The sequence below is a fragment of the Muntiacus reevesi genome, chromosome 7 (genome assembly GCF_963930625.1).
Source record: "Muntiacus reevesi chromosome 7, mMunRee1.1, whole genome shotgun sequence".
Taxonomy (NCBI): Eukaryota; Metazoa; Chordata; class Mammalia; order Artiodactyla; family Cervidae; genus Muntiacus; species Muntiacus reevesi.
In genome coordinates, this window is record NC_089255.1 from 58,576,922 (window position 1) to 58,602,815 (window position 25,894).

General features: G+C 35.7%; 1 protein-coding gene across 1 annotated transcript in view; it reads left to right on the plus strand.

The window, feature by feature from the left end:
• FAM227B (family with sequence similarity 227 member B) overlaps positions 1-25,894 on the plus strand; it is a 49,713-nt gene that overhangs the window by 580 nt on the left and 23,239 nt on the right. The window contains exons 2-7 of the mRNA XM_065942038.1: positions 11,292-11,411; positions 13,432-13,485; positions 15,997-16,228; positions 17,762-17,829; positions 20,825-20,860; positions 21,297-21,401. Coding sequence (XP_065798110.1) covers positions 11,370-11,411; positions 13,432-13,485; positions 15,997-16,228; positions 17,762-17,829; positions 20,825-20,860; positions 21,297-21,401 — 537 coding nt within the window. The 5' untranslated portion in view covers positions 11,292-11,369. The remainder of the gene's footprint in view (positions 1-11,291; positions 11,412-13,431; positions 13,486-15,996; positions 16,229-17,761; positions 17,830-20,824; positions 20,861-21,296; positions 21,402-25,894) is intronic.

Sequence of the window (25,894 nt, forward strand, 5' to 3'; positions counted from 1 at the left end):
ATGCGAATAGATTATTAAACCATTTTTCCTTGCCCCGCCCCCAAAGAAAATCTGTAGGGAAGGAATGCATGTTGACAGTTGTGAGATTTAAAAACACATTGGCCAGATCTTGAGCAATGTATTTATTGAATACTATGAATTTAGCAGTTGAGAGTTAAAAGACAGAATGTTGCCTTAGGCAGGGGTCCCCAGTCTCCAGGATCCAATGCCTAATAATCTGAATTGGAGCTAATATAATAATAGAAATAAAGCACACAATAAATGTAATGCACTTGAATCATCCTGAACCCACCCCCACCTCCCCCACCCCAGTTCTTGGGAAAATTATTTTGCACCAAACTGGTCCCTGGTGCCGAAAATGTTGGACCTGAAGTATCAAGTTAAGCATGCATAGCAGAGAAAATACCATATGGCTAATAAATTATAGGAATTTCAAAAGAACTCAGAATGGATTGGTCAGTGAAGGGTTATTGGCTGGATTTGCGTAAAGCTCTGAAGAATTATGGCTTCGTACAGTGTTAGAATCAAAGGAATGGTGTGGATCCCATTGGTGGAGGTCCCAGTTGTAATTAAGGAAATTTAATGACAACTACACTTTTTGAAAAAAGAAATCGTCTAGTTTGGAAAAGCAGTGCATGGCACTTGGTAAGGTTAAGTATTACTTTGTGGAATTTTAAATTATATATGTATGCATGTATATGTACACTAGGTCATGTTTATAAAATGCATTTCTCATTGTGTGCTTCTTTTTTAAAATGTTTGAAAGCCACCGCTTTAAAAAAGGGAAAGAGGAGAATCAATAGCAAAGTCATCAAGCCAATAAGTAATTTATCATTTTAAACTAATTTAATTCAAGTGTACAGATTAAAAAGCAAATGATGCTATTTCTTTATCAGAGTGAGTACTGGATTACTCTTACTATGTGATACATTACTCCAAAATATGCTGTCTTAAAATAATCTTTTTACTATGTTAATGAGTCTTGTGTTCAGCGGAGAGTAGAGGGGCAAATTTTTCCTGATAATTCAGCTATGAAGACTGTGAATGCTAGCAGAGGTCCAGTGTGTAGCCTCTTCATGTGGCCTGGGCTTCCCCCCATGGTACGGCAGCAGAATAACCAGAACCAAACTGCTTACGCCTAGGGCTCCAAAACCAAGTGTTGCCATGAACAAGGCAGAAACTACATGTTGTTTTTCTAACCTAGTCCCCAAGAGAAACAGCATTATTTCTCTCACATTCTTTTGATTGTAAGTGAGTTTGAAGGCAGGTCCAAATTTTAGGAAAGGGGACATAGATGCTACTTCTCAAAATACCGTCAAGGCATTTGTGACTGCTTTTTAAAAAACCAACACCAAATTTACTGCTGTCACTGAAAACCCCAAATTTCAGTGATTTAATACAGTAGATTTTTATTTCTCAAAAGAAATTCATTGTGGATGTTACTAGTCAGATAAAGTGTTAAACTCGAGAATGTAAGTTTCTCTTTAGTTTTAGTGGTTCTGCTGTTTCCTGTGACTTGGGGTTCACAGCTTACCTGACAAGAGAAAAAGCACAGTGAATCACGTAAGAAGTTTTAGAGGTCAGCCCTAAAAAAGGCATATGTAACTTTGCCCACATTTCATTGGCCAGTTTAATCCAAGGTCCTTTAACTGCAAGGGAGCCTAAGAAATGTAGAGAAATGTACAGATATTGGTGAGAAATAACAGTTTGCCACATTCCAAGTTTTTAGCCAAAAGCCCTGTAGTCCCCAACCCCTCTGCTAGATTTCATTTTTTCATTAGTTATCTATTTTATACATAATATCAATACTGTATGTATTGGTACTTACATACAGTATGTATCCCAGTCTCCCAATTTCCCCCAATCCCCCTTCCTCTTTGGTATCTATATGTTTGTTCTCTACGTCTATGTCTGTATTTCTTCTTTGCAAATAGAATCACCATTACCATTTTTCTAGATTACACATGTATTCATTAATATGTAATATTTTCCTCATTCCAACTTACTTCACTGTGTATGACACTCTCTAGGTGCCTCCGCATTTCTACAAATGACCCAATTTTGTTCCTTTTTATGGCTAAGTAATATTCCATTGTATATATGTACCACATCTTCTTTATACATTGCCCTGTTGATGGAAATTTAGGTTGCTTTCATCTCCTGGCTATTGTAAATAGTGCTTCAGTGGACATTGGAGTGCATGTATCTTTTTGAATTATGGCCTTCTTTGAGTGTATGCCCAGTAGTGGAATTGCTGGGTTATATGCTAGTTCAATTTTTAGTTTTTTAAATAACCTCCATACTTTTCTTAAAAGGAAAATTTTTTTCAAGTATTTTCAGTTGTTCTGTTATTTATTTCATATGTCAAAATATACTACAGTTTCTTGATTTTTTTCACTCTCCCAACATTATCTGTTAACTTTCTCCTTTAGAAGTCAATCATAAAGCTCTTTTATAATACCACTCCCAAGTCTGAACATTCCTTCTCTCCCCCACACTCTTATCCTCTCATATCTCAATATGGTAGTCTCACAGTTTTTGTATAAAGTAACATTTTTGTATATTATTCAACCCTGAACCACATATGACCACATTAACTTTTAATACAACCTTTTATTTCTTTGCCTTAATAATTGCCATGTTCTGTCTACTTATTAATAATCTATCCTCAGAAACTCTGCCAAAGTAACAAAACATTACAGTCAAACATATTGATTAATCCAGCTTATTTTGTTTTCCTTCTAGATATTCTCTCAGAGCATTTCAACCTCTAATTCATTCAGTATTGGTTGTTTTTATTAATTTAATACTGCTTTCCTGTGTTAGATCCCTTGTTCCTTTTTCTTTGCATAATCCTTTGTTTTTCTGAAACATATCTTCTAGTAGTTTCCTGAGAAAAGGTAAATGAGAGTATTGTAGACAGCATAATAACCACCCTCAATGCAGATCCTATTGATATGTTTTCCTGGGTGGCAGAAGGAACTTTGTATATGAGATTAAGTTAAGGATCCTGCAATGAGGAAATTACAGGATTATCTAGGTGGGTTCAACATAATCATAAGTGTCCCTATAAAATGGATTACAAGAGGTCAGAGAGGGGAGAAGATGCTATACTACTGGCTTTGAGGTTGAAAGAAGGAGCTAAGGAGCAAAGCAGTGTAGGGGACTCCTAGAAGCTGCAAAATTCGAGGAAGCAGATTCTCCCCTAGAACCTCCAGAAGGAGTATAGTTCTGCAGACCCATTTCAGGCCTCTGACCTCCAGATCTGGGAGATAAGTAAACCTGTGTTGATTTAAGTAGTTAAGTTTGTAGTAATTTGTTAGAGCAGATATGTGAAACTAACATAGAGAAAAATGGTGATTTTTTTAAATTGGCTTAAAAATCTGAAACATCCCATGTATTTAATTGATGGGCTGTCTGTATTTATATTTGAATTTCTAGGTTGAAAGTCATTTTCTGGAAATAATCATCTAAATTCTTATCTTTTAACCTCTGATTCTTATCTTTAACACTTTTATTCTAGTTTCCAGAACATTTCTTCAGCTTCCTCCCCATAAATATTTTGACTAATTAATTTATATTATTATATTTGTACCTTTTATATTTTCCCTGTTGCCTCATAAAATACTGTTTTTTTCTTTCTGGGATGCATTATTTTATCATCTCTCTCTAAGAATCTTAAAGACATTTTAAAAGTTTCCTTCTGTTCCCTGTATTATCTGTATCTTCTCAGATTTTATTTTCAGTTATCTTCTCCAATTTCTATTTTTTAATTTTTATCTTTTTTGATATTTTGCAGCTGTTCCTTAAATATCTAATAAGCCTTGGATTTCTGTTTGTATTGAAGAATAAAGATTAAAATAGTGATATAAAGCTCAATGTGTCTTCATAAGAGGATCAAATTTTTCATTGGAAAATTTTCAAACATCTGTAGAATAAAAGGCACTAATGACGATAAGAACAGAAATCAATGAAAGTGAAAACAAATGTGCACTAGAGGAAAGCAACAGGCCAAAATCGGTTCTTTGAAAAGATTAATAAAATTGAAAAGCCTTAAACTGACCAAGTCAAAAGAGTAAACTCAAAGTACAAATATCAGGAATGAAAGTGGTAATATCCTACACGTGATAAAAATAATGAGGGTATTAAGAACAAATATTTATATCAAGGTTTCTGACACTTTTTGCTTTCCTTGAAAAATACAACTTACCAAAACTGATAAAAAAGGAAATAAACAATTTCAATGACTATATCAATTTTGAGAAATTGCATCTATGTTAGTCTGCTCTAGCTGCTATACTAGAATACTACAGACTTGGTAACTTATCAGAAATTTATTTTCTCACAGTTGTGGAGGCCTGAAGTCTAAAACCAAATTGCTGTCAGTGTTGGTTTCTGGTGAAACCTTTCTTTCTGGCTTCTAGATGGCTGCTTTCTCACTGTGTCCTCACATAGCCTTTGCGAATGCATGGAGAGAAAGATCCCTATGGTGTCTCTTACTCTTATAAGAATAGCACTCTCATTGAACTAAGGCCCCACCCTTAAGACTTCATTAAATTTAATTTCCTCTCCAAAGGCCCCATCTCCAAATATAGTCACATTGAGGGTTAGGTCTTCAAGGTAGGCCCTAGGGAAGAACATAAAGTCTGAAATGAAGACTTCACTGGATCACCTAACAGCATTACTTATCCAAACTGACAAACAGAGGGAAAAAGTTTGGGAAAAAATCCAGCAATCTTAATGACCTGTAGGACCATTTCAAGTTATCTACCACAGGTGCAGTTGGAGTCCCAGAAGGAAAGATGGGCAAAAGAAAAAAGCATTTGAATAAAAATGATGGATAATTATCCAAATTGATGAAAACTATAAATGGACATGTTCAGAAATTCAGCTAATCCAGACAGAATTAAGGAAGGAAGGAGAGGGGGAATTGGGGGAAGAGGGAGGGAGGGACAAACAAACCCACTGACTGCTGAAAACCAGTGATAAGGAGAATATTTTAAAAGCGGCCAATATTAAATGATTAGAAATGTTCCTTTCCCCTTTGTTATTTGCAAGATTGTGAGTAAAGTTGGTGTGGTTTCTTCCTTAAATCTTTGATAGAATTTACTTATGAAGCCATTTGAGTCTGGAGTTTTCTTTGTGAGATTTTCATTACAAATTCTATTTCTTTAATTGTCATAAGTTATTCACCTTTTCTAGCCACCTAAGACAAATTAAAATGTATCTACAGAATTGTATGCATTTATAATAGCAACTTTTTTTCCTATAATAGCGCAAATCTTTTAACAAGGCAATGCATACACACACACACACACACTGGAATACTACTCAGCATTAATATTTGATGATCTTGGATATTTCTCAGAAATCTTATGTTGAGCAAAAGAAACCAGATACAAAAAAGTATGCAATGTTATGATTCCATTTTTATGAAAGTCTAGACCAGGCAAAGTTAATCTACAGCTAACTATAGTTGCATAAAGCAGATTAATGTGGCCTAACACCAGTGATGGGATATTTTTGCATGAAGTTGTAGGAATCAACAATAAAATAGCACAAGGAAACATTTTGGAAGTGATCTAAATGTCAGTTTTCATTCCAATCCCAAAGAAGAGCCATGCCAAAGAATTTTTAAACTATCGTACAATTGCGCTCCTTTCACATGCTAGTGAAGTTGTACTCAAAATCCTTCAAGCTAGGTTTCAGCAGTACATGAAACAAGAACTTCCAAATATACAAGCTGGATTTAGAAAAGGCAGAGGAACCAGAGATCAAATTGCCAACATTTGTTGAATCATGGAGAAAGCAGGGAATTCCAGAAAAACATTTACTTCTGCTTCACTGACTATACAAAAGCCTCTGTGTGGATCACAGCAAACTATGAAAAATTTTTGAAGAGGTGGGAATAACAATCTCACCTGCCTCCTGAGAAACCTGTATGCAGCTCAAGAAGCAACAGTTAGAACCACACAGGGAACAGCTGACTGATTCAAAACTGGGAAAGGAGTATGGCAAGGCTGTGTATTGTCTCCCTAGTTATTTAACTTATATGCAGAGTACATCATGCAAAATGCCTGGATGGATAAATCACAGGCTGGAATCAAGATTGCTAGTAGCAATATCAACAACCTCAGATATGAAGATGATACCACTCTAATGGCAGGAAGTAAAGAGGAACTAAAGAGCCTCTTGATGAGGGTGAAGGAGAGTGAAAAGGTTAGCTTGAAACTCAACATTCAAAAAAACTAAGATCGTGGCATCTGGTCCTATGAATTCATGGCAAATATAAAAGGAAAAAGTGGAAGCAATGACAGATTTTATTTTCTTGGACTCCAGAATCACTGTGGATGGTGACTGCAGCCATGAAATTAAAATACACCTGCTCCTAGGAAGGAAAGCTATCACAAACCTAGACAACATATTTTGAACTGTTGTGTTGGAGAAGATTCTTGAGAGTCCCTTGGACTGCAAGGAGATCCAACCAGTCCATCCTAAAGGAGATCAGTCCTGGGTGTTCATTGGAAGGACTGATGCTGAAGCTGAAACTCCAATACTTCGGCCACCTCATGCGAAGAGTTGACTCATTGGAAAAGACCGTAATGCTAGGAGGGATTGGAGGCAGGAGAAGGGACGACAGAGGATGAGATGGCTGGATGGCATCACTGACTCGATGGACATGAGTTTGAATAAATTCTGGGAGTTGGTGATGGACAGGGAGGCCTGGCATGCTGCGATTCATGGGGTTGCAATGAGTCAGACATGGCTGAGTGACTGAACTGAACTGAGCTGAGACAGCATATTAAAAAACAGGTAGATACATCACTTTGCAGGCAAAGGTTCATATAGTCAAAGCTGTGGCTTTTCTAGTAGTCATGTATGGATATGAGAGTTGGACCTCAAAGATGGCTGAACCCTGAAGAATTGATACTTTCCAATTATGGTGCAGGAGAAAACTCTTAAGAGTCCCTTGCACAGCAAGGAGATCAAATCCATCAATCCTAAAAGAAATTGACCCTGAATATTAACTGGAAGAACTAGTGCTGAAGCTCCAATAATTTGGCCACCTGATGCAAAGAGCCAACTCATTGAAAAAGATCCTGATGCTGGGAAAGACTGAAGGCAAAAGAAGAAGGGGGCAGCTGAGGATGAGATGGTTAGATGTCACCAGTTCAATGAACATGAATTTGAGCAAACTCCAGGAGACAGTGGAGGACAGAGACTGCGTGCCGTAGTCCATGGGGTCGCAAGAGTCAGATACAACTTAGACACTGAACAGCAACAAAATGTTACACAACTTTTTTTCTTTAGCCACAGACTTTATTATTTGAATATTTGCAATTATGACTCTATACACAAATTTTAGTTTCTTACAAAACTCTACATTCCATATTGCTAGGTCACTTCACTCTGTTTTATGCCACATTTCCATCAAGAGGCATTTCCCCAAATCACAATCTGCCTGATTGTGTTTGTTGTTGTAGTTTAGTTGCCAAGTTGTGTCTGACTCTGTGACTCCGTGGACTGTAGCCTGTCAGGCTACTCTGTCTATGGGATTTCCCAGGCAAGAATACTGGAGTGGGTTGCCATTTCCTTCTCCAGGGTACATTTTTTAAAATGTTTATTTATCTAACTGTGCCAAGTCTTAGTTGTGGCATGCAGTATCTTTTCTTTTAGTTGTGGCATGCAAAATCTTAGTTGTAGCATGAGGGATCTAGTTGCCTGAACCAGGACTGAACTCAAGCCCCCTGCTTTGGGAGCTCAGGGTCTTAGGCACTGGACCACCAGTGAAGTCCCTAAATGCTGTACATTTTAACTGTAATGACGGTTACATGGGTGTATGCGTTTTTTTACATAGTAATTATGTAGTAAGTAAATTATACCTCAATATAGGTGATTTAAACAGAAAAATCATTTGTACTTCTATTAACTATCAAGAAACCATAGAAAAGGACATATTTAAAATTCATTTGTGGCTTAAACATTTAAAACATACCATAAAATAGGAGTATACAATGCGATAAATCTAATGAAAGATTGAAAGATTGAAAAATCAATCCATACACTTAAGAGGTGTGCAATTTACTGTATGTGTGTTTTACTTTAACAAAAATATTAGCAAAAATATGTTGCACATATAACTTGATAAAAACAAGCCATAAATGAAACTATTATGTTAATATTAGAAATGTTAAAGTAGGCATGATTAAAGATATTTTAAAGAAATTGTGTAGATAAAATGGATATAGGAGATAATGAAGCAGAAGAAAGTGTTTAAGATAATTCAGACTTCAAACCTGGATAATTGTGAAACCTCTATAATTAAAAATAAGAATAAGGTTTATCTACTAAGGACTTGTGTTTCTAGCAATGATCATGAATTGTGTTTTGAAAATACTAGGTTTAAAGTTAAAATACCTAAATGTAAAATATTTTTGTTCAAGTCTTCTATGAATCTTGAGTAATGTGTCATTATTCTGAGTAAAAATCAGTTTAAACAATTACATAGAATCTAGAAATTCAGGCATTAAAGCTTACCACAAATCTCATAGCTCTGAATCCTACTCCACACTGATGATATGTTAGAGACAATATAAAAGTATTATAACTGATTTTGGAATGCCAGGGTAAATCACACATGAGCATGACGTATCCTTTTTATACCTGACTTTCCTTAAGTTGCTAGTAATTTGCTATGATATTTGTATATGTGTTCTTGAGGGACATTTGGTTTATAATTTTCTTTTTTTTTGTAATCTTCTTGTCAGATTTTGTTATCAAAGTTATACTGGCTTTATAAGAAAGGATTCCCTCCTCTATTTTTGAAAGTTGCTTTATCATCTTCTTTCAGTTTTGGTGATTATTGTTTTTAAGGATATGCCCATTTCATGTAGGTTGACACAAGTTTTAAATTATATGCCCCTAAGTCATTTAATCAGTATAGATTCCCTAATGACATCCTTTTCATCCTTCGTGGTATTGGTCATTTATTTTTTTCTCACATTTTTAAAACTCAACCTACTCAAGTATCTTTTTAAAAATCTTTTAAAAGACCAACTTTCAATTTGTTGAGTTCTCTATTTTCATATTTTTATTTCGTCTTCTCATATATTTTATTCCTTTTTCTACTTATTTTAAATTATTTTCAGTTTTTTTAGTTTTCTTAGCACTGTGTTTTCCTCTAAGCATAGGCTTAGGTGTATCCCATAAAGTTTGATACATTGTGTTTTCATTATCTTTCAGTTAGAAAATTTTCTAATTTTTCTTATTGCTTCCTCTTTGAGCTAGAAATGGATTATTTAATATTTAAGGATTCTCTAGTTGTCTTTCGGAGAAGGCAATGGCACCCCACTCCAGTACTCTTGCCTGGAAAATCCCATGGATGGAGGAGCCTGGTAGGCTGCAGTCCATGGGATCGCGAAGAGTCGGTCAAGACTGAGCGACTTCACTTTCACTTTTCACTTTCCTGCATTGGAGAAGGAAATGGCAACCCACTCCAGTGTTCTTGCCTGGAGAATCCCAGGGACGGGGGAGCCTGGTGGGCTGCCATCTATGGGGTCACACAGAGTCGGACACGACTGATGCGACTTAGCAGCAGCAGCAGTTATCTTTTTGTTACTATTTTCTATTATGGTCAGAGAATATACCATGAATGATTTCAATTATTAGGAATTTTTGAGTCTTGTCTTACAGTATAGCATGAGTCCATCTTGGTGAAGGTTCCATGTTTTATTACTTAAAAAGACTGTGTATTCTACAGTTGTGAGATTTAGTTGTTCTATAAATATCAATTAGGTTAAGTTGCTTGATGATGTTGTTCAAATCTCCTGACTGATGTATGTGTGTGTGTGTGTGTGTGTGTGTGTGTGTGTACTTGATTCATCAGTCACTCAAAGCAATATGCTAAAATCTCCAGCTATCACTGTTGTTTTGCCTGTTGTATGATCAGACCCCTCAAAATGGCAGTTCTCCTCTTTGTATATCCCCTGCTCAACAAGTTCCTTCCCCAGCTGGTTATTATTCTAATCCTTGGACCAAAGTAGCTTTACCTGCTAGTTTATCAAGGGGAAACATTTGCCCTCATTAGCCAGTGGGGCTGCAAAGGACCCACCTCTGCTAGTTTACTGGTAGCTGATGAGCCAATCTGAGGTAAATTGCCCGTATAAATGGTGGCCTCCTTTTCCTGGAACAGTGAAGATTACTGCCATGTCCAGACTGCCTTTTGGGTTGAGGTGTAGCTCCAGGACTTTGGACATGTAAGATTTCATACTGTTGATGTTTCTGTCACCGTTTACAGGTTCTTTCTTCTGTCTCACAGCGAAGCAATTACAAGGCTTGCAGGCCTGCAAGGTGTAGGTCAACGCCTGTATTTCCCTTTAGTTTTATAAACTTCTGCTACCTTTCTTTTGAAGCTCTTTTAGTAAATGCAGACACATTTGTCAGTGGTATGACTTAATGAACTAACCTTTTGTTAATGTGAAATAACCTTATTTATGTCTGGTAATTTTCCTTGTCTTAAAGTCTACTTTGTCTGATATTAATATAGACACCAGTTTTCTTATATTTAGTGTTTGCATAGTTCTAGAATTCTCATTTGTATCTTTTTTGGAATTTTACTCTTAAAATACTCCATGGCTTCTTGCACTATAATCAAACCTATAATGTAAGTCTTTAATGTATTTATAATATTTTAAAGTCCTTGATGCTAATTACAATGACTGGATTCTCAGTGAATTGGTTTGTATTGACTGTATTTTCTTTTGATTATGGATCCCATTTTCCGTCTTCGTATGTCTTGAAATTGTTTTATTGTTTATTAGACATTATGTGGAAAAAATTGTGGAGACTTAAGTTTAATTTAATTTTAGTTTTGAGAGCATAAGCCTTTTTCTCTCCTTAGCACTTCAAGTGAGAGGCTGATTTTTTTAAATCCTCCTAGATTTGAGTTGGGCTTTAGGATTGATTGTAGCTTTAATTAGATTGAGCTCACCTGTGACTAACTCAACCTCCAACCTCCCTCTTGAGAGCCACCTCTTATCGTTTGTCAGTGTTGAGTTGGGACACATGTGGAATGAAGTTTTAGATGATTTCAGTTCACCTTTGGATCCAACTCTGTCTGGGCTCCTGGAACCCAAGTACTATAAGCATGTGTTGGCTTGTCTAGGTTCTGTATCTTTCCAGCCCCTCCTCTACTGCTGCTTTCTTGACAAAATTCAGAAGCAAGGTGTGGGCACCTGGGAAGGGACTATTTGGTTGAGTCATTTATTTTTGTTCGTTTGCGTATCTTTCAGACTCCAGTCTGTTCCCCAGCTCATGCAGACACTTGAAGCCCAACTGATTTCTCTTCATCTCTTCAAAGTTACTGCCCTATGGCAGGCCAACAACAATTGCCACACAGAACTCACTGTCAGGTAAGGGAACTGCCACAACTTTATACTTACTTATAAATGAGATGTTTCTTTCTGGATTTTGGGTCACCAGGGTTTCCCATGAGGGCAGCTTCATGGGCTTGCAAGCTGTGCATTTGCATGCATCTACTGATAGGAAGGACCCTACACTAGGTTTAGTGATCTGATGTTACCATCTAAAAATTCTTATTTTTTGAGCACTGGGACTCTAAATTGTCACAAATTATATAGTCCTGCTTAGTGGCATCCACCACTTTTCACGAACCCCATAGAAAAGTAAGATTTTTATTTGGTCCAGAATTTTCTTGTTGTTACTGTGGAATCATTAGCATTTTGTATCCTATATCCTACCAAGGTCATAAGCCTGTTTAATTTATGCCTCACCTCCTTCTAACTTTCCCCCTAGAGAACTCTGGAATTTTATATTGAAATTAACTGACATTTTCCTGTGCACATTTCATTTCTTTTTTTTCTAATTCCCTTTAGTTGAAATGTGGGTATTTTTAGTGCTTTCTTCTAGAAGTGGTTTGACATCCATTACAAGGCAGGGAGAAAGGATACCAGTTAAATTGTTGTAATTATATTACTTTATATTCTGTGCATTTCAAAAAATACTGATGACTTTTCTCTAGCAAAATTGCTATTCTCGCTATCCCTAAAGATACTATATCATGAACATTTTTTTTTTGTCTTTCAGTATTCTGTGCACACCATCTCTTATTTTTTTCTTTTCTCAGTTTGACTAGACCTAAAGCCACATGTTTTTCATAAAATTTCTTGACAGCTCTACACATCTTTGCTTCTGTATGCTTATTTTTTATAATGACTATCACATATGCTCTTTATTTTGTTATTGTATTATCTGTTATATATTTACTTATATTCTTCACATATTTTAAACAGTATTAAGACAATGAAATATTCTATTCCACCTCAAATGTGTAGTCATTTTGTAAAGCATGGCCTTGTGATTTTGTAATCTTGATCATTGTATCTATTGATATAAAGTATGTTCTAGTAAGTTAAACTGTAAGATTGTCTTTTCAGACATGTCATCTTCAGAGCATTAGGGTATTATATTAGGATGTCCTGAAGTCCTGTTATTTTTGCCTTCTCATTGGTTTTTCATTCTTCAGAAATGGTTTTATTATTTTTTTAGAATACCTACACATTTCTTTGACATTAATCTACTCATTTATTCATTAATTTAAAAATATTGCCAGTTTATGTGCATAATTTACAACCATTGGCCAGCCACTACATGAAATTTTGACTCTTCAGCAGTGGTTACACTACATTTTCTGTCCTCATAGAGAAACAGATCTGCTGTTGTTACCATAAAGGATCTTTGGGGGACCTAGGAAACCTTCCTAGAAAAGTTACTTTTAATTTGATGTTTGATATAAGAGTTAAATAGGTCAAGAATGAATTGAAGGAAGAGAGTTTGGAACAGAGATCCTTCTAAGCTGGAGAAAGAATATGTATGCAGTCTCCAAGGAATAGCAAAATGTCTGGATTAAAATTAATCTGGTGAGAGACTACATTTTCAATTTACAAAGAAACTAACAAAATGGGATTATAACATTACTTTGAAACATTAAAAGATTTATTTTCACCAGGTCACTTCTGTGCCTCTTAAAATATTTCATCAGTAAAAGGAGAATGTTATTGACTCTGAATTTATTGTAGACACCGTCCAACATAGCCTAAAATATCTTGGAACTCATGATGAAATTAGAAATGAGGACATTGAGCAGGATTCATATGTAGCTCTTCTGTAGGAAAAGTGCATGAGAAGGAGGCCTTTTATAGAATTTGGTTTGCAGACTCAGAATTTAAACATTAATCTCTGTCCCTTTTCAAAGTACAAGAACTTTACAAAGAGAATAGTTTACAGAATCTTACTTACAGCTCTGAAAATTATAACTGAAGTCCATTATCATAATGTACTTAAATAAAGTATAACCATCCTATAAACAATCTGAATTTATGTTAATGAACAATATTGATTTTACTTCATTAGAAAATGCAAGAACCTCCAAAGAACATTGAAGAATTTTTAAAGCTTCAAAACTTGGTGAGTAAAATATCCTATTTTATGGGACCGTCACCACTGGTACACATATCAGTCGTTTTCCTTTAGGAAAATACAGCAATTCTTTTTGATTGCCCTTAGAATTACTTTGAAAGTTTCAAAAGAAACTGTTGAGAGTTTGATTGGAATTACAATAGACTTTTGAAATTACTTTTAGAAACAGCCCTTTTAAAAAATATATTCTAAAATCACATAGTGTTAGAGCTATAAAGACTTTAAGTGCCACCACTTATCTATCAACCTCCTTAAAATGTAATTTTTTAAATTTCAAAATTACCAATTTTTTTTTTCTGGTTATAACTAAGAGAGTCATTTTATAAAATTAAAGAGAAAAGCACTAAAAAAGATAATCATCTTAATTTTATCCTTTATAGATTAACCAGATATATCTCTGTATTTAGAGAAAACATAATCTAATCAAGCTGTAGAATTTCAGGATACTTTATTCATAGTATAATTATATAGTATAATTCAATATCTTGAACAAGAGTTGTAATATCTCAAGTCTGACATAAAGATGTATTTTCATAAACCCTCAGGCATGTTGTAAAATCTGTTCAAGTTCATTTCCATTTAAGCCTTTCCCCACTTTCCCCAAATTCATTTCCATCTTAGCTTCTTGCCACTTTCCTAACTTCCCTAACAATCGGGATGACCCCTAACATAAGGACTATGTTTTCAAATGTGGCTGTCATTCTAATTTGACAATGTTTGTCTCCAGGGGGTGTATCTTGTGATCATATCTTGTATTTCAGAGATCTTTGTATTTTTGATACATGATATCCAGACTTTAAGGAAATCTGGAAAACTTCCCCAGGTGGTTATGTGTTTTGTTTAAGCTGTATGTTTGTAGGATTCATGAGAGTGCTTTGATGCATCTAAAGTTCTCTTTTTCCAAAATGGCAGGGGGACCTAGGTCCTGCTGGGGGAGTTTTTCAGCATTAAACTCTGGGTATTATTCAGGTACCTGTTACCATTACAGCATATAGTGAATTTAGGGCTTCCCTGGTGGTCTAGATGGTAAAGTGCCTGCCTGCAATGCGGGAGACCTGGGTTCGATCCTGGGTTGGGAAGATCCCCTGGAGAAGGAAATGGCAACCCACTCCAGTACTCTTGCCTGGAAATTTCCATGGACTGAGGAGCCTGGTTGGTAGGCTACAGTCCATGGGGTCTCAAAGAGTCAGACACAACTGAGCAACTTCACTAAGTCACTAAGGAATCTTTTAAAGGAAGAAAAAATGGAAGTAGAATAGCTCAAGGCAAAATTTAAAATTTCTAATCTGCAGACTTCAGATTTATTCCCATTTAAGCTAAATGCCCAGATTATCTTACCCACATTCTTCTTAAAAGAGTTTCATCCTATGAAAACAGCTACTATTCCAGAAAGCATTCTCTTATTCACAAACATATTTCATTATGTCCATTATCTTTCTTTGTTTTGGTATTCAACAACTCAATCAAAAGATTATCTTGTGTTTAGATTTGCAAATATTAATGTTGTGATTCCCCTTTCCTTCCCTTTCCTTCTCCTGAACAATGTAGTCCTAAAGCCATTTGGGGGTCAAAACAAAGCAGCATCCACATTGGTAGGGGAAGGAAATGTTCTGTGGTCACCCAGAGCAGGCTTTCTGAACTCTACCACCATGGGGAAGGTGTCCATGTGACCCCACAGGTGTCTGAGTCCAAAGGGGTGAGGATGGTATTTGTGTGTGACCAGGGTGCGGAGGTGGTTCCAGGAAATGCAGAGACTTTCCAAACCGTGGCCTGGTTTGGAAAGTCAGAGCCTAAGCAGAATAAGAAGGGCATCCATATACTGAAGAGTCTAGCAGTGGATAGGAGAAATTGGTTACCTGAGAAGATTGATCAAATCAGTACATATATTTAAGATAATGTCAGTTAGGTTTTTCATTCTTGGAAATGGTAATTATGATATGGAAAAAGAAAAAACTAGAATGTTTGGAACTGGAATTAGATTTATCAGTATGAACTCATGGCTTTAATTACATAGAGGTCAAGACTGAGGAACTGTTGTAGACCGAAGGGGATTAAAGACATATGATGCTTAAATGCAATGTGTGATAACTGAACTAGATCCTTTTACCATAAATAGCATTATTGATTTAGTTGATGAACTCGAGTAATCTCAGAGAATTATATAGGAATGATGTAATAATGCCAGTTTCCTTATTCTGATGGTTATAGTTGGTTATGTAGGGGAATGTTTTTGTTCTTTGGAAACAAATGCTCAAGTATTCAAGGATGATAGGAGCATCAGTCAAGTAAGCAATTTACTTTCAAATGATTCAGGAAGAAAGGCTTTTGTAAAGCACTTGAAACTTCTAAAGTTTAAGGTTTTTTTTTACAAATTAAAAAATATACATTTAATAAAAATCATGCTGTAGAATAAAACTTCAATTCTAGCTCATTTATTTTTGAACTCTTTAAATTCATTTAAAAATTGATTTGAGTTGTATTGTCTCACATTTTCTGCAGGATCATTGGCCAAAGGAAATCCATTTATGGGAAAGTGATGAATTGTTACACACTATGAAGAAAATAAAACAAGATAGTTCATTTACTTCCATTTATACACATCTGTGGGGAAATGTCCTGCGAGTAGATGATGCAGCTATGGCCATGGAATCAAGACTAGCAGAATGCTCAATTCTTTTGAGAAACCATGCTTCTGAAATATTTGAGTGGAACAGAATAATTTCCAGGACAAGTAAATCTATTTTTTATATGCATAAAGTAATTGTCAGTTGTATGTGTGTCTGTTGTGTTCGTGTCTATCTGTGTGTGTATTCTCATAAAGAATGAAATCCTAAGATATAAAATATCTAAAAACATAATTTTTTTTAATTTTAAAACCTTTTCACTTCAAAATGGTCCAGTATATCTTTTTAGTTGAACTTGACCATTTGGATTCAAAGAAAGTGTTGCTGGGACAAAACCTAAAACAGGTTTTAGCTGGAGCTGAGATAACTGAATATCAGAGAAACAGAGTTGCATTAACAAATATTGGTACCAGAGACAAGCAAGTCAGCAAGAATCAAGATATATAAACAGTTAGACCTATAACCAAGTTAAAAGGAGTGAGACTTCACCTATATAAGCTAAGTTAGTTTGTGAGAAATACTTAGCATTCACTATTGGATAACTGCAGACTGAGTGAAAAGCTTATCTGTAAGTAATAATAATTTTTACTGCTTTTCAGTATTTATATAACCTTTATCTAGTTGTATTTTTAACACTTTCAGAACACTTTTAGATACTAATGGTGATTCTTATTCTTTAATGGGCAAACATATATGTCATATATGTCTTAAGAATGATATTGGTTGTACTTATATTTTCTGTGTATTAAACATGTAATTATTTAGCTACTTAATAGCATTTCCAGACCTTGAGTTTTCAAAATCTGAGTGTGTTTAAATACAATGTTATTAGATTCACTACTGTGAGAATTTTCTTATGAAATTTTTAATTATTTAAAAATTTTTTGAAATTATACAAGCTACATATATATAGCTGTGTCTATATAAACAAACAGGGAGAGAGAAAGCATGTGCATAATTTTAAAAAGCAACTTTTTATTTACTCATTGTCCTCAGTATGCAAGTATCAGAGCTTAGACTCAAGTCTAGATTATCTGAATGCAAAGACCCCATAGTCTTTCACTGGGCCATGCTCCAGAGTCCTATACCGTATTGTATTTAAGATGACCATGAAATAACCAAATGTGAGTGGCCGAGCTGTTTGAAAAACTTGGAGTTGTTCAGTAAGAAGGGATTAAGGTAAAATTGTAGATATAGGAGCAAGTCTGTCTTGCTCTAAAGACAGACTAATTGGAAGGTGACATTTCTAAATAGCAAAAGGAATAGGAAAAAGATAAAGTTTAACTCAGACTAGCATTATGCATCTAGCATTATGCTTATCAAAATACTTAATTGGAGTTTGGGACCCCAAAGCTGATGCTCTGTGACAATCAGGAGGGATGGGGTGATGTGGGAGGGGTGACCAGGAGTAAGGGGACATGTATGTGCCTATGGCTGATTCATGTTGATGTATGTCAAAACACCATCACAATATTGTAATTATCCTTCCATTAAATAAATTTTTAAAATTTAATAGCTGGTTGATATCATTGGATAGTTTTATATGTAATTTTCTTAATATATATAATTATATATAATCTGCTTTTCAATTTTAAAGGATATTTGTGTATTTACATGTTGTAAACTCTCATTTTTTAAAGTTTCTCATGGAAAACTGAAACAATACAAGGCATTTCTAAAGAAGTACCATAAGGAAAAGAAGATAATGGTATGGTATTTGTTTTCATCTTGCTTGAAAAACTATTTCACAGAAAACATCACTATAAGTTCATAGATAAGCATTGATAACATTAAAAATTTCCTTTTAGTGTTTTATCATCTATCTACCCCTGTATTTTTAAAATAGCTGGGCTCATAGTCTTCTTTCTACACTCAGTATGACTGTTGGTGTTCTCAGATCACTGCAATTTATTTGAAGACTTATTTTATCCTCTGCTTATTTAAAAATTTATAACATCTTATACTTAGGGGTATATGTCCCATATGTCCTTTTTCTTTAGGAAAAAATAACAGTTTTTATTGCCTATAGAAATATTTGTTAACTTAAAAAAAAAAAATCTCTGAGAGTTTGATTAGAATTATGATAGGCTTTTGAGTTACTTTGATAAACTTTGTCTTTTTCAAAAAATACATTCTAAAATTAAAGCTAGAAAAACTTGAAATGCAGCCATTCATCCATCCACCTCCTCAAATATTTCTTAAATTTCAAATTACTTTCTATGTTATTTTTCCTGATTATGACTAAGGTAGTCATTATAGAAAATTAAGCAATAAGCACTAAACAGGATAAGCATCCTTATTTTATCATTTATAGATAAATAACATATCTCACTATTGTTATTTTCATTTTTCTTTTTATTTAAAACATTTTAAATTCAAATTAAGCTAACTTTTAAACATAAAAAATTAAATATTTTATGGAATTTTTACCATTACAAAATGTAGAAGGGTTTCTACATCATTTAAAAAATAAACTAATGTAATGGCCTTCTTGTTGGGTGTTTGGTTAAATTTCATTATTATTTACAAAGCTGCTAGGAATATATTTGGAGCTAAAATTTGTGATTATGCATGATTATTTTATGATAAATTTCAGGAGTGAAACTGCTAATACATGGTAAAAATGTGAAAATCTAAATGTTTTGATACATATTGCCAAATTGTTTTCTAGAAAGGAGGTACAGTTCAGTTCAGACACTCAGTAGTGTCTGACTCTTTGTGCCTCCATGAACTGTAGCACGCCAGGCTTCCCTGTTCATCGCTAACTCCCGAAGTTTACTCAAACTCATGTCCATCGAGTCGGTGATGCCATCCAACCATCTCATCCTCTGTTGTCCCCTTCTCCTGCCTTCAATCTTGCCCAGCATCAGGGTCTTTTCAAATGAGTCAGTTCTTTGCATCAGGTGACTGAAGTATTGGTGTTTCAACTTTAGCATCAGTCCTTCCAATGAATATTCAGGACTGATTTTCTTTAGGATTGACTGGTTGGATCTCCTTGCAGTCCTAGGGACTCTTAGGAGTCTTCTCCAACACCACAGTTCAAAAGCATCAATTCTGCATTCAAGCTTTCTTTTTAGTCCAGCTCTCACATCCATAATTGACTACTGGAAAAACCATATCTTTGACTAGACAGACCTTTGTTGGCCAAGTAATGTCTCTGCTTTTTAATAAGCTGCCTAGGTTGGTCATAACTTTTCTTCCAAGGAGCAAGCATCTTTTAATTTCATGGCAGCACTCACTATCTGCAGTGATTTTGGAGCCCCCAAAAATAAAGTCTGTCACTGTTGCCAGTGTTTCCCCATCTATTTGCCATGAAGTGATAGGACCAGATGCCATGATCTTAGTTTTCTGAATGTTGAGTTTTAAGTCAGCATAACTAGTTATGTTAGTCATTGTAAATTTTGTATTTTCAAAAGGATTTCAAAAATTCTAGTGAATTTTATCAAATGCTTTTCGGGATTTCTTGAAATGACCTTTTAAGTGAATTGCACTAACAAAACTTTTAATGATAACTTTGTTAAATATGTCTTACTGGATTTTATCAGGATTTTAAAATTTATTATTTATATTTTTGTGGTATATTTTCCAGATTGTGTTATCAAGAACTAGCTTTGTGTTACTATTACTCTACTCTTTGAAAACTTCCAGTGTTTCTTTGTTTTCTGCAAACTAAAACCAGGACTTCAAGATTAATATCTTTTAAAATCCCATCTTGATTGACCAATTATGTCTGTAGCTCTCAAGCATACAGCTTTATTTCTTATAACTAATCTCATTTTCCTTCTCTTTTCTATCCATTTGCCAATTCTTTAAATGGCAACAACATGATCCTCTTTCATATGGCAGTATATAATCACCCTTTCTAATTAGTTTCCTATGTCATCTCTTAAATGATACATGTATGTGTGTAATGTGTATAAGCTTGCCTGCAAGGTAGTTAATAAACAATATATTAGCATGTCTAGAACACCCAAACTAATCTAGGCAGAAGGGCTCCTGTTCTCTGTGTAAAGTGGTGTCATGGACCGAAGATGTGCCACCCAGATTCCCCTTCAAAGGAGGACCTTTTGCCCCCGCTGCTAAAGCGTCGCTAGTGGACGTCCTTCAGCTGTCAGCTCCTTCAGGGATGGCTCTCATAGACAGAACCTCCTCTCCCAAGGAAACTGTCATCTAGGAATTACTCACTCACACTACCGTCCAGGACTCACCAGTTGGAAACAAAGACCTGACTGTTTTCAACCCAGTTCAGGACAACTGCTATGGCTCCTTTCACTTTTAGAGCTCTGCTCAGGGTCAGGGCTGACTGACTTGCCTCATACATAGCTGATTTTTCCATCTTCTGTCTGTTTCCTCTTGCCTTCCATTGATAATCAATCCCCATAAACATTCTGAACACTAAATTGGTGTTCCACCTCACAGTCTGTTTCCCAGAAAAATCAAGCTGCAATAAGCAGTTGGTATATATTTCTATTATAGCTCTTATGTCTTTGTGTTTTGTATATGTAGCTGACTCCTCTCTTGCCCTCAGACTAACTTGAGGGCAAGGAATATTTTTGTATTCTCAGGATCTTATGTAGCAACAGCATTCTCTGTCTCAGTAAGACACACACACACACACACACACACACGTACTTAGTAGAGTTACAAAGTCTAAAGCTTCTTAAATTTAGAATTTTAAAGATTTTATTTTAAATTTTTTCCAGCTTTCAGATGAAATGGAGACAAAGAAGGATATAGAGGTATTTAAAATTTCTGCTTTATGAGATTATATATTAAAAATATTATGTGGAACTAAAAGAATGTTTAAAGTAATATAGCAATAAATACAGATAATGGCCCCAGGAACAAGAGTTGGAAAAAATACAGAAGCTGTCTTTTTCTGACTTGTCAGTTTCTTTATGTGTAGCCTATCTAAAATTTGTTGTAATTTAAGTTAAAATTCTGAAATAATTGCTTTTGCTTTGAAATTTGGCATATGAATATGCCAGGGCTCTTAATATCATAGAAACAGATAATATGAAGATTTTTCTTAGGTGGGATAAAGTATATTTACTTATTTTTAGTAAAATTTTGTAATATAATTGCTAATGAATGCTAGTAAAAATTTTACCTGTCTTCTGTAGTTATATGAAAAGAATTAAGTAATTCCTGTTCTGTGATTTTCCTTCTTTCTAGGGTTGTAACTTCCCAGGATTCAGAACAAATGAGCTTACTCAGCTACCTAGACATCTGAATGCTGAACGAATTTATCTTTTTATTTTAAAGGCCCATAACTTTGATGTATGTAAATATTATTTTATTTCTATTATATGATAAAATTTGAGAATATGATTTAATGAATTAGGCCTTTATTTAAAGCTATAACAGATTAGGTATTAAGCAAGATTTAATTCTTTCAGGCATTAAGTCTAGCAGAAAAGACCAGTGATATTTTTAACACCTTGATCACCAAAAGAGAATATATTTGATTCTGTGTTACTGCCTCAGGAGTCTGAGGTTGCTAGTGTGCATTGGTTTGGCACATGACTGTAACAGGTGTTTCCCCCTCTTCCTGCTCTATCAGCTCACGATATGTTAGCCTGCTCCTTTTGATGTCAAGATAATTTAGGAGAACCCTTCCCCACAGCCCCACCTTTTGAACCTTCAAGTTTCTGAGGAATTTTTAAGAAATATCTCTACAGAAGTATCAATAGCCAGTTTATTGAAAAACTGCACACAGGAAGGTAAATAGATCATTGGCCATTGAATGCCAGGTATAGGATGAGATTTGAGTGGTTTGGGGTATTGATTTCCCTCTCATTTAAATATTAAGTGATCAACTAAAAAGGTTTCTGTTTCCTGAGGACTTGGACAATGCTCCTTGTACCTCCAGGCAGACTCTGAGATGGACTTGGCTCTTAGTAGACCCTCTTCTTGGAGCTTCCCAGGCAGTGCTTGTGGTAAAAAACCCACCTGCCAGTGCAGGCAAGGTAAGAGACTTGGGGTTCAATTCCTGGGTTGGGAAGATCCCCCTGAAGGTGGGCATGGCAACCTACTTCAGTATTTTTGCCTGGAGAATCCTATGGATAGAGGAGCCTGGCAGGCTCCAGTCCATGGGGTCACAAAGAGTTGGACACAACTGAAGCAACTTAGCATGCATGCACACAGACCTTCTTCCTGTCCTTCACCACTAGCCTTCCTATGACTCTTTATTTCTCAACCCAAAATCAATCTTCTCTCCTACTATATTCCCCTATAGATGAACAGAAGGAGCAGTACTGCTGCTGCTAAGTCACATCAGTCATCTCCAACTCTGTGCGACCCCATAGACAGCAGCCCACCAGGCTCCCCCGTCCCTGGGATTCTCCAGGCAAGAACACTGGAGAGGGTTGCCATTTCCCAGAAGGAGCACAGTCAACCATTAAACTTGGATAAATCAGTGTCAGCCATTATTTTCTGCCCATTCCTCTTCAAGATGAGAGTGTGTCACTTTAGTGTTTCATCCTCAAGAAAAAATATTCCAAGAAATAGTCTGATTAACCTGATTTGGGCCTCCTATTTTCCCCTTCATTAGGAAACCACAGAACTCATTTGAAAACTCCACCTAAAATGATTTAGTAATGACACCTTTTCTTATTTTCTATGCTAATACAGATGTTTCTCAATTCTCTTTTATATTTTATGGGATATTGATGAGAGGGAAGACTTAGTTTGCCCTCATGATACAATCACTTGATTGCATTTTTTAAGAGAAAAACTATGGGTGGTATGATTATGCCTGGATCATGAGCATGTTGGTTACTTTGTCTATTTTCCAAAGTTTCCTCAGGGAAAAGGTTTTATTATAAAGAAATTAATATTAATTATTGTTAAAATAATCTTAGGAATGGTCTAGACATTCTATAATCTTTCATCTTAGCATTTTGTATTCTAAAATGGGACTATATTTTAAACATGGATTCCTGTACATCTAACATAGATCACAAGTCAGTCACATAAACAAGACATAGAAGTACAGCTGTGAGGAGTATTTTGTATACTTGGAGGATGCCAGCATTTTTGATGAGAAGTGGAAAAATGAGGAGTGTAAGCAGATATGGGTTTGGGGTAAGAAGTGCACAGGATATGACAGGCAGCTAGGTTTAGGATATTTTGAGTTTATGTACCAACAGTATGGGCTTCCCTGGTAGTTCAGTGGTAAAGAATCCACCTGCCAATATAGGAGAGGTGGGCACGATTCCTGAGTTGGGAAGATCCCCTGGAGTAGGAAGTGACAACCCACTCCAGTATTCTTGCCTGGAGTATGCCAAGGACAGAGAAGCTTGGCAGGCTACAGTCCATGGGGTCACAAAGAGCTGGACACGACTTAGCATCTATCAATAACAACAAGCAGTGGTATATCTAGACATAGATAATCAGAGTTCTATTTGTTAATACACCTACCTGATTTGAAAAAAGAATTTTAATGGGCCTGTTGTCATCGTTCAATTGCTGTGTCCTCAACTCTTTGCGACCCCATGAACTGCAACACACCAAGCTTCCCTGTCCTGCACTGTCTACTGGAGTTTGCTCAAATTCATGTCTTTCAAGTTGATGATGCTACCTAACCATCTCATCCTCTGCCACTCCATTCTCCTTTTGCTTCAATTTTTCCCAACATAAGAGTCTTTTCCAATGAGTTGGCTCTTTGCATCAGGTGGCCAAAGTGTTCAGCAACAGTCCTTGTAATGAACATTCAGAGTTGATTTCCTTTAGGATTGACTAGTTTGATCTCCTTGTTGTCCAAAGGACCCTCAAGGATATTTTCCATCTCCACAATTTGAAAGCATCAGTTCTTTAGCACTCAGCCTTCTTTATAGTCCAGCTCTCACATCTGTATGTGACTACTAGAAAAACCACAGCTTTGACTATATTTGGACCTTTGTAAGCAAAGTTATGTCTTTGCTTTTTAATACTCTATGTTTTTCTTAGCTTTTCTTCCAAGGAACAAGTATCTTTCAGTTTCATGGCTGCAGTCACTGTCTGAAGTGATTTTTAGACCCCAAGAAAATCTGTCACTGCTTCCACTTTTTCCCCTTGTATTTATCATGAAGTTATGGGACCAGATGCCATGATCTTAGTTTTTTGAATGTTGACTTTTAAACCAGCTTTTCCACTCTCCTCTTTCACCCCATCAAGAGGCTCTTTAGTTCCTCTTTACTTTCTGCCATTAGAGCAGTACCATCTGCATATCTGAGGTTCTTGATATATCTCCTGGCAGTCTTGATTCCAGCTTGTGATTCATCCAGCCTTGCATTTTGCATGGTGTACCTGCATATAAGTTAAATAGGGTGACAATATACAGCTTTGTACTCCTTTCCCAAGTTTGAACCAGTGAGTTGTTCCCTTGTGGGTCTACCTGTTGAGCTGCATACAGGTTTTTCAGGAGACAGGTAAGATGGTCTGGTATTCCCCTCTTTAAGAATTTTCCATAGTTTTTTTGTAATCCACATAGTCAAAGGTTCTGAGAGAATATGGTCCCCTGGAGGAGGTAATGAGAAACCCCACCAGTATTCTTGCTATGAGAACTCTATGAACAGTATGAGAAGGCAATTGGCCTGCTACACATGTGCAATGCAATGGCATTCAAATAGATGATGAAATTAAAGTGAAGAAAAAATAAGTGTAGGAAAATAATATCAGAAGGAACGTTATTTCATAGAAATGCTTATTGTAACTTCCCAAGAGTCTGAACTTTATGAATCTAAAGCTTGGGAAGAGAATGTTAAAGGGTTACTGTTACATGCTTGAAGGCGAGGCAATCCATGAAATTGACTGGATTCACATTACCCTGTCCAAATAACATTCTTGCACATACAGTCATAGATTAAGTTTCTTGACAAAGTGTAAATTATCCCCTGTACCACCCAGAATAGAACCTTGACTACAGATGATGCTCAGTAAAAATTTTATTGAATTGGGTGAGAAGAGGCCTGTATTATGAGAAAGCTGAGCCACAAACATACAGATATACACAAAATGTCTTAGAGGACATTAGGAGTAGTATTATCCAACCTATTAAAAGAATCAGTAATAGGAGAAAAAGTTCCAAGTCAGTATATAGGCTTCAAGGTATGTTTACATTTATATGAATCAAAGTATCACAAAAGGTAAAGGTTAATGGAAGAAAATATCATTTAACTTTTTAAGCTGGGTTTGGATTTTTTTGGCTGATTTCTATTTTTTGTTGTTTCGACTAAATACTGATGATAATTTACAGAATTTGGAATTTTCCCAAAAGTTAGTGTCACTAAGCATAACCATAGCTTAGAACAGAAGCAATCATGTAATTAGTTTACACTGAAAAGCATGCTTGCTTGAAATTTGGAAAGTATTTCAACAGAAATTCAGATTTTTCTCTTTTATTTTAACTTTCTACTTTTTTCTTTATGTTTTTTGTAATTAAGGAGTACTAAATAAGTTGAAGCTGTTACCAGTGTACTCTATAAAAAGTGACCTCTGAAAAAGAAGTGCCCCTACAGAATGCATGATGCAGGTTTCCCTGCTGACTCAGGGGTAAAGAATCCTCCTACCAATACAGGAGGTGCAGGTTCAGTCCCTTGATAAGGAAGATCCCCTGGAGAAGGCAATGGCAACCCCCTCCAGTCGTCTTGCCTGGGAAATCCCATAAACAGAGGAGCCTGGCCAGTTACAGTCTGCTGGGTCACAGAGTCGGACAGGACTGAACTGACTGAGCACACATGAAAGTTTGTACAATGTCCTTTTTGTAGACTTGTACTTGAGGAAGAGAAGTC